Source organism: Orbicella franksi, chromosome 3 (genome assembly GCF_964199315.1).
Source record: "Orbicella franksi chromosome 3, jaOrbFran1.1, whole genome shotgun sequence".
Classification (NCBI taxonomy): Eukaryota; Metazoa; Cnidaria; class Anthozoa; order Scleractinia; family Merulinidae; genus Orbicella; species Orbicella franksi.
In genome coordinates, this window is record NC_138147.1 from 17,885,001 (window position 1) to 17,895,462 (window position 10,462).

Below are 10,462 nucleotides of genomic sequence, written 5' to 3' on the forward strand. Positions count from 1 at the left end.
TCTTTATTTACTCCAAGATTTTTCCAAAACCAGAACGCAATTTTTCTGCGCCCTGTCCAAAACCTACCGTACAATCTATGATGAAATTTTCACAGTTGATTTTTTAGAGTGCTTCGCGTTCAGAGCCAAAATGTTAAAAACTCTGTAAGACAGATGTCGAGCTATTTTTGAAATAGGCAAAATTTCGCATTTCCTTTGTTTGCGAAAAGTCTGCTTTACAGATTTTTATGTCATATGTAGACACATTTTGCATAAATCGCGCCTAAACTTGAACAGCGATACTTAAAACCAGTTATATACACAACTTTAAAACTCAGCTGTGAAATTAAAGCCTGAAAAAAATTGAGGCTTGAACGGGCTTATTTCGTGTTCAAGCTTGACTTTTTTTTTTCAGGCTTTAATTTCACAGCTGCTTAAGTTGTGTGTATAACTGCGATGATCATCGATGTTTTCGTACCTTTCTCAATGATCTTTCATATATTCACTTGAATACACCGCCAAAGCCTCGTGTTTATCTTTCCAAACAAAGGAATTTTTACATGAATGTGAGGCTTGGGATGTATAATTATCGAAGCAGTAAGTTTGGATTTTTCTTCCGACGTGAAGTGATATTCGTCCGTCATATCATTTACAGGAAATGGTAAGTAAATAAGCTTATTTCGGATGAATCGCGAGGCTAAACTACAGGTTGAAGTCATATAATATTTACTTGCTACAAAATATACCCACGTTCTTCACATGCCGAGCAAACCGAACAAAATACTTATAAACTTACACACTCCTTCGATGTGGCCAGGCAGTGTGTAGTTGCGCGGATATACGGAGATAAATTTCTTAAATTTCTTTCATCTTTCGGTCTTGTTTTCATCAGCAGCTCACTTTTCTCAAAGTGCACAGCTTGTACTTCATGTACATGATTGTGCCGGAGGTTATGGCTCGAGATATGCTAAGATTGAAACCGAAGAAAATAAAATGTGGTTTAATACAGAAACACCCTGGAACTAGCGAACAGTTAACCAGAAATCTCTTCAGTACAGTATTTCCCGAGTATTTGCACAGAATTTCGTTTGATGACCTTAAAAATACATATAAATAAATAATTAAGGAAGGTGCCTTCGAAATACCTGTAAATACAAAAATCTTTTGCCCGAATCTGGACTTCGTGGAAAAAGAAGATCTCCTCAAGGACTATTGGAATTCAAATAAAAGCAGTGGCAGCAACGTTATTTTCAGAGATAATTAGCCTCAATGTCTTAATCAAAATTGCCGTTGTTAGCATTGTTTGAAAACAGGCATACAAATAAACAAATTTCTTCCCAAGAGTTCCTCAGAATTTCCCTTTACATGCACCAAAGCTGAAATATTTATCTAGACCTTAAACATACATTGCAAATGGTAGCTTAGAAGCTACTGCTGATATGTTTTTAATAACAAAAAATCATTGCATCAGTGTCATTAGTGTGCCCCTAATAACTCTTAATTCTAAGTTGTCAACTCGAAAAACATTTTAGCTCTGATTCAGTGGCTTTGTCAACAGCTTGAAAGCTGCATGGCTAATTTTTAAAACACACTCCTCTGGAAACTGAAATGACTTTACAAGAACTTGAAATGGCCTTGAAAACCTTCTAGACTAAAAAATCAACTCAGTAGGGAGGATGGTTTACCAAAGAATTAAATACAAAGTGTGCTTTGGTATCCAAGGTAAATTCTCTGAAGACAGAATTCTCTTTTTTGCAGGGAAGAGAAATTGCATCCCTAAATCCATTGAATGATGTCTGTCTCACTGAAATATAAATTTGGCAACCCATAACACTTCTGACTGTTGATAATATTGATGAGAACCAAATTATATCAAGGGAAGGTTCTTGGTCGCTACTTTTTATTACTAAATCATCAAATCTAATAGCCCATATGAGTTCACTGCTATCTTGAACTCCCAAGGGAACTAAACAATTGCTTGAGATCACTGGGATTTGAAACAGTGAATTCAATGACAAGATCTTATTAATTTGTTCATTAGTCATCACAGTTCAAGATAACACGGTAAACATTTCCCACAGTGTGCTCAAGGGAAACCACTACTGTTCGAGATAGCCTTGTGGTGGACAGACATTGTGGATGAAAATCTTTGAACTCATCAACTCATAAAAGCTGGACCTAAGTTGTTCAATGGAATTGAACAACCTTTAAAAAGTTCTGTGGTTAGAGCTACTTGCTTGCATCATTTATCAGAGATTCTGATCTCTATTTAATTTACAGTCAGTAGTGGTTCTGGATCATGTGTACTAAAGGGATCCACGATGGAGTGTGGATTGATACCCTTGATCCATACTCCATCGATGCTATGGTTGACACTTGATTGACACTCCATTGACATCTCAGTCCACAATCCGTTGAGAGTTGACTAATTTTTGATTGATTCATATGAGTCAGTCGACACTCAGGCGACTATTGACTGACTGTTGATCAAGTGTCAACAGATGTCGACTGAGTATCGATCAGGATGTTGATCAAAATGTCGATCGAGGGTATCAATCAAGAGTATTGATTGACACTCGCCTGCGGATGCCCTTAGTACACATGATCCGGTTCTCATGGTTCTTTGGAAAGAAAATGTGGGTACAGACTCTGCATGAGACAGATTTGTGACATTATTGTTTGGAGGTAGAGGAGGTTGGACATGCACTGAATTGCATTATGGTAGCGGTAATTAACTAATCAGGAGCATGTATTTTCTCACAAGTCGCTTTGGAAGAAATCGCCACTCGAGGGAAGAAGAGGTTTTCTATGTGTGTTTTCTCAGCATGAATGATGTGTTTGTTGATTTAGCTACTTAAATACCTTTGGTTGTCCGTTCAGAGATCTGAACACCATGGGAGTTTGCTTAAAAAAAAATGTAATATTTCCCCATGATACATTTCTGACCTTGTCCTTGTCCTGGTGTGGAGGGCAGCTGGAAGTTCTCTAATTTATGTTCTTAAATGAGAAATCCCATACAAAATTGTTGCATCATTTTTAAAGGTTCAGGTGCAATAATTTATTGCGATGATCATTTCATTCAAAAGAGCATTTATTAAGGTATTGTTATAAAATTTTGAAACAGTTTCATCCAATTTCCAGGTACCAGTATGCTCCTGTCCAACACCAACTACAGACAAGCATAATGACCGAAACAGACAAGGGGAACTGATGAGGCTGAAGAAGCGGAGACTGCTTATCCGCCTTGTAATAGGCTTGAGCCTTGTAGGAATGTATGTGTACATTAATTTACAGAGCTTTGCCTACTATACCAACAGGATGTGGGCTCCAGTAGTTTCTTGTCAGAACAGCAAACTAGAAATGGATCAGCTGCTGGAAATTACATACAAAGTTCACAAAATATTAGACGACATGAAAATCCGGCATTGGTTGATGTATGGTTCCATCTGGGGAGCACGTCGTATCGGCAAACCGCTACCATGGGACAATGATGTCGACATTGGATTTGATGGTGAAGGAAGATTTGTAGATATGACCTTGACTGAATTTCTTGCTCCTTTTACGGCAACAGGTCTTAAAGTAAAAAACAAGTGGATGCAGAGTGGAACCATAGTAATTCACAAAGAGGATTTGTGGTTGTCTGTGGATCTGTTCGCATTCTACAATCGTGGAGGCACTATGAGGAGGAGAGGGCTCGAGGCATGGTTTTTTGCTCTCAATTACAGGACATATCACTCATTTCCTGCGTGGCTGGTGGAACCAGAACTACCTCAAGTGAAATTTGGATTCTTCAATATCTCCATCCCTAAAGGAGGTAATGAGATTTTGAAGCACTTGTACCCTTATAACTGGTGGAAAGAAGTACGCCCTGGTGGGTGCTGAGCTTGATATAATTTAAAAAAGAAATAGTTTCCAGTAATAAGTTATTGTTAAGGTTAAATTATGGAATTTTAAATAGATGTTTAAAGATGTAATTTTATTACACTGCATATAAATTTGCAAAAAAAAAAATTACTCAAGATGTTACAACGTTTACAGCTTACATTTACTAGGAGGGATTTCTATGTGTCTTTTACATGAAACTGATTATAGGATTACTTAGTTGATATCTTGCAAGGAGTTCTTAAGATAGGCCCATTTCTTTTTTAAGAATTTTGTTAAATGTGTTTTTTGTCGAGTGCCATTTGTTTTGCGACCTTCTTAGAATTGATAACTGCTAAAACTGCCTAGCCATATTTCATGTGAAATGTTTCAGCTGTTTTTCTGAATATTTCTCATTTTGTATTATTGTGTTGCAGTTTACAGAAACAAACTGCAGTTGGTGATCAATACTTTAGTTCTCAAGACTTGCAGATTGTGAATCAATATTTTATTAATAGGAGAAATTAGATGATGATCTTAATAACAAAGAAAGCTATTGGTGATATTTGCACACACAATTTTTTAGTGGTCAGGCTTCTGCCTTTTTACATGTATTTGGAACAGTAATTATTAACCTGAGAGGATACTTCCCGATAGTATAGATGGCAAAACCCATTTTATGAGCCAAAGTTGAGCCCAGCTACAGTATAACTATGTCCCAACTCCTTGTTGTTTCGAACATGGCAAATGGTGGACAGAAAAGTCTGCATACGAGCCAAGTGGCCTAGCAGGCCGGCACTTATCTCCGGTTTCAGTGGCATGCATTGATTAGGAGTATTTCTACTCCCCCCTGGATGGGATGCTAGTCGTCCTAGTCCATCGCTGGGTTTGCCGGCACCCATTTATACCCCTGCCCTCAGACGGGGTGGGGAGAGGCACTGTGAGAGTTCTTTAAGTGTCTTGCCAATAACACAGCACAGTGGGTGATGGACAAAACACTGACCCCTAGTCCATGGACTACCCTAATGGGACTATCCAAATGGACTACCCAAATGGACTACCCTAAAATGGACTACCCCTAAAAAATACTATTTCGGATGAGTGGTATGTTAAGAGGCTGCAATTATATACTTACACTGCATGGAGGATGCTTTTCTTTTCGTTCCGCATTGCCTTCAGCCGCCATTTTAAATAACTGTACTGAATTATTTAGAAAATAAAGATGTTGTTGTTGTTGTTGTTATTGTTGTTGTTGCTGTTGCTAAAAGGACAGTCTCTGGGATGTTGTGGCATAGTGGGCTTAATACCGACTTTGTTGATGATTTGCCCGAGTGTTCTGTTTCAAAATTGGTCCATACTCCAGTAACAAAGGAGAAGGAAGCTTCGATAGACTATCATATACTGAGTCTCGCAAAACCACAAAAATTTCCACATAATTATAGTCCAGGCTAGCCAAGAATACTACTGCTTCCACTCCACTCTGAATTTTTGTAGCATAGTTGTTGGAATTTCTTGCTGTCCCATAGCTTTATCCTCATTCCCATTTCTATTTCATTATGATGCACTCAGGAAAAAAACCCAGAAGACTAGCTGCTTCTGTGCCATAATTTTCGGCACAAAACAAGCAAAACAAATTATGAGTAACATCCTGAAGATCATTTCATCTGTTCGAGAAAGACTGAGCTACTGAATCACATGGGAGCAAGATTGAGTTGTCCACAGAATATTTGATTTAATTTGAGTCTACGCTTTTTGTGTACAGTGGTTATTTTATTCAGTATAGTTATTCAAAATGGCGGCTGAAGGCGATGCGGAACGAAAAAAAAGCATCCTCCGTGCAGTGTAAGTATATAATCACAGCTTCTTAACATACCACTCATCTGAAATAGTATTTTTTAGGGGTAGTCCATTTTAGGGAAGTCCATTTGGGTAGTCCATTTGGGTAAGTCCATTAGGGTAGTCCATGGACTAGGGGTCAGTGTTTTGTCAGGGCGTATCTAGTCGATAGAAATCGATCATCGAAAATGTAATCGATTAATCGATAATACTCGATAGTACTCGATATTTGTCGATTGATTAGTCAATTTAATCGATTGAAATCGATAATCACAAATTTTTGTCACATCGATGGAAATCGAAAATCAAAAACGTGATCTGATCTTATCATAACACTGCGTAACATTTACTTTCAAGCTTACCTTCGAATCCGCTTTGTTGATAAAGATGACGTTACTTCCTTCTCCGATGGTAGCTACTTTTCTTATTTTTTTTCACCAGGATCACTGCTGTAAAGCTGTTTAAAGCAATATTTCAGCAGATTTCAGCCCAGCAATCCTATGGTGCTGTGTACTGTGTACTCGGATCGATCTTTGCTGTACTTACGGGTATTGAATAACGATAACTAACAAACAAATCAGAGGAAAACTTGTACTCTAGAATCATCAGGATCGTGGTTAATATCCGGAGTCACTACTGTAGAAATTGGCAAACTGTCGTCCGTTCTCCGAGAATTTAGAAGGGTAATTTTCGAACGCTTATGGGGAGGCGCGCATGGTGGCTTACGGAGCGCGGAGGGCTTATTTAGATTTGTAAGCCACTGACCACAAAAGCGATAACCGTATTCAAACAATATCTTTAATATCTGCCAATAAATACACTATAAAAGAACGAATTATGGTTAATTCTCGAAAACGTTTAGAGGATCACAATTGTGGAACGGCTTACTAACCGAATTGAAGAGAACGAGAAGAGAACTCGAGATATCGTAACAACAAGTATGACTCTAATTGTGAAGGCGGAAACGATAGTTTCGTAACAGTTGCGTTGTTCATGTTTTAATCCTTTTCAGTTTCAAAATTTACTAAAAATTCTATAGTCAATCTTAAATAAAGCCGTGTAAAGGGAATGCTTGTCAGTTCAGTTTTGGACTACTGTGTATTTGTGCGGGTGAGTTCTGACTCATTCTAGCGTAAAACTGAGAACTTTATGAAAGAGAATCTTCGTCCATTTATTTTTTTCGATCATAGTCGAACAAATCGATAAATCGATACCTAATTACAGAAATCGATCAAAATCGATAGTCACAAGGACGCGAGTGATCGATTTCTATCGATTTCCGATATTAATCGATTGATTAGTATCGATTACGATCGATTACGTTCGATTTCTATCGAGTATCGAAAATATCGATTAGATACGCCCTGGTTTTGTCCATCACCCAACACAATGTCCCCAGGCAGGGCTCGAACCCGGACCGCTCGATCCGGAGGCGAGCTCAGTAACCATGAAGCCACCGCGCCTCCACGGTGGATACGGTGGATACGGTGGACGGGAGAACTTAGCCTAAATACTAGACTGTTCACAGCCTCTCCATATTCACGCACGCGAAAGAAAAAGCGAGTCAAGTCTTCCGTTTTGCGCTGGCGTCCATTTCTCTCCCGATTCTATCCGCGTGTTCAACGATCGAATAAAAATACGAGAAGATAGAGGGCTGTGAACAGTCTACCTAAGTACCGTTACTATGAACGAAATAGCACTGGTTAAACAAAATAGCATTACTGAAGCAGTTAGCCTGAATAGGACACTCACCTCACCTCCACTCATTGTTCCCTATTGAACACAATTTACGCCATGGCCCTCAGAATCATGCGTGATTCCACTCTCTAAGATCTCCAGCCAGCTGCATTTACATCTCTTTTATTGTTCTTTCTTCCGTTGTTTAAGTCTGCCCACCTTCCTCTTTCCTTCGGGTGTCCATGAGCCGTTTTGAGGCCTTGGTACTGGAAAGACTTAAGTTTCTTGATGTCCTTTCCGCTTTCCGTGTTTCGCATCCATAGAGGAGAACAGGTTTGACCAATGTGGTACTACTTGAAGTCTTCTTGAGTCGAATAAAAGAGACAAAACAGGCCGTTGCTTGTCGCTTCTCCATCTAGTCCATTTGCACGTTTACTGCTTCGCCTAAATAGTACTCCGCTTAGCACTACCACTGCTGACTACAGCTCTCAGGTTAAAGTAATAGGGCTAATTTGTGGATGATTTGCTCTGAAATAATCATAAATAACGATACACTCTGATGACGAGATGTATTTTTGTAGTTAATATTTGATCTTAGTTAATTTTCGATTTCAACTACGTGGTTGCATCCCTGGTCAATAATAATTACTTCCTCCCGTTTTTTGCCTCCCCTAACTCCCCCCCGGGGGGGGGGGGTACTGCCATATATGGGCTATATAGGTATGTGCCTCTGTGAAGGGTATGGTTTTCAAGCAGTTTACTCTAGGATAGGGTATATAAATCAGAGCGTTTGGGTCTAGAATAGGGTATCATTTTTCACAAAATTGACTAGTTGGTTGAAGATTTTATCTAGACTAAGGAAACCCGGAATTGCCACTCAAAAATGTAAAAAAAAATCGAATCGGCAAGTTTAAATTTACGCAAATCAGCCTCAACAGTGTCGATAGATCGGGGGATTTGGGGAGTTTACCCTAGTATAGGATAGCAAAATTCAGCTGAATTAGCTCTGGTATAGGCTAAGGGTTGCAGGGTCCCAGCGGCACATCCCCACCCAGAAATCCCCAAAGTACCCCCCGGGCTCTAACTCTTCCCCGTTACGCCGGCAACGCAGGTCAACGCGGAATAAATTTCTGAAAGTCAAGAAGACAGCCGTCAGCGGCATTTCTGAAGTTATTTTGGTCCGTAAATTTACTTGAAATGTTATAATGACGAAGACTTGATAAGTAATATATTAAAGTTCTTAGTTCCTATTTATCTGTGTCCTGTTCTTATGACCCGGCACTCTTTTGGCTTTCCTAAAGAAAAGATTGTGACGATCCCAAAGAACGCTGAGTAGAGGGCTGGCCCATATAATAACCGCTTCTTTTGTTTCCATAGGAACTGTCCAAACTACGCCGGAGAATGAATGAATGAATGAAAGACTTTATTTAAGTGTCAATGGTATTTTGCTCAAAAAAGAAAACTAATTTGGACACTATTTACGCATTTTAAATTTGAAAATGCAGCTTTATTTCTCCGGTTACTAGTCCGTCACGAAAACGGGCTGGGCTTTTCGAAAACACTCTTCAAAGCGGAGGAATTTAAAAACGCCGCCTTTGTGTTTTTCGTGTCGACGGGAAACATTTTGAAAACGGAAGTTATGGAAACGATGACATCACCATCATAATATGATTTCCCTGCCCGAGTTTTGCTCAACCACAAATCCAAAATGACCGGTGATTGTTGCGGTTTCAAATCCTTGGCAGTGTGGACGAAAAACATTTGATGCGTTTTCAGAGTGAAACCTCCGTTTTCAAATTCCTCCGGTGTAGTGTGGACGGGGCTTATGAGAGAGCGTTGCAAGGTGAGAAAACGCTAGAACGCGGAGCGCGTTAGCGACCGAGGAGCGGGCAAAAAGCAAACAAACTTTCGTCTATTTTCTCAGCTTAACCTAAACCCACCGCCTTTTGCTAGGGATCTTCAATCTTCCGTTTGAGAAGTTTCATTGACCCTTTGAGCCCCAATTATGCACATATGCGTAATTAATGGTCGTGCTCTTTGTACCACTTGTGACGTCATCAATTTAAATGTCATCAGATATTCTTGTTAAGCAGATAGTAGTGCTAGGCTAGCCCTTTCCGCACAATGGTCAGGTTGCAAATCGAAAAACAACGTTATCAGTTTTGGTGCAAAAGTGGTGGTAAAATGGTCCACTACGCCTATGATTGATCAAGGTCAATTTCTGGGCTTCGCCCATAATTAACATCGAAGTCCAAATTTTGACTTATGCGCATGCCCGGAATTGAAATATTGTTTAATTTTGCACCTAATCCTCGAAAAATCTCTCCTTTTAGTAAAAAAAGCTTTCTTAGCAAAACTTAGGCTTATTTAGCGTCATGGCAGCTAAAAAACCTGACTAAACGGTTAAAAACGGTATTTTTTGGCGAAAGTTTGGTATTCAAAGGGTTGACATTGGTTACTTTGATGAAGGTCAGAAAATGTGTTATGTAATTATCGTCCAAGGCATGTGATCTTGAAACTGTTCCTGGTTATGCATCGGTACACAAAATGATCATAATGTAGGATAAAAATAGTCAAGCAAAGCTAAACGCATACATGGGCAAAAACAAAGGAAGACAAAAAGAAAGAAAAGTTACAGATATACTTTGGAGACGTAGCTTTATTTCAACGGTTAGGTCTTCCGTCCACGCTAAGTCGAAAACGCTCTACAAACTGGAGAAATTTGAAAACTCCGGCTTTCCGTTTTCGTGTGGACGGAAAACATTTTGAAAATGGAGCTTTTTGACAACGATGGCGTCACAATAATCAGGTGATTTCCCTGACAGAGTTTTTCTTCGAACACGGATCCAAAATGACCTGTGATTGTTGCGTTTATAAATTCCTACGGCGTAGTGTGGACGCAAAACATTTGACGCGTTTTCAGAGTGAAACCTGCGTTTTCAAATTCCTCCGGCGTAGTACGGACGGGCCAGGAAGTTTAGAGGCGAACACAACTAACACAGCAATACTTGAGGCATTCTGAATTTCAATTCTGAGAGAATTAAATAATTCGGGGCCTTGAAAACGGTTTTTCGTTATTACAAAAAAAAAATCAATTGGTGTTATCTTT

At 39.3% G+C, this 10,462-nt stretch overlaps 1 protein-coding gene across 1 annotated transcript in view; it reads left to right on the forward strand.

Annotated features, from left to right (window-relative positions):
• The window catches only part of LOC145481636 (ribitol 5-phosphate transferase FKRP-like), a 15,209-nt gene extending 10,794 nt beyond the window's left edge, over window positions 1-4,415 (forward strand). The window contains exon 2 of the mRNA XM_081460154.1: window positions 3,121-4,415. Coding sequence (XP_081316280.1) covers window positions 3,121-3,861 — 741 coding nt within the window. The 3' untranslated portion in view covers window positions 3,862-4,415. The remainder of the gene's footprint in view (window positions 1-3,120) is intronic.
• The last annotated feature ends 6,047 nt before the right edge of the window (window positions 4,416-10,462 follow it).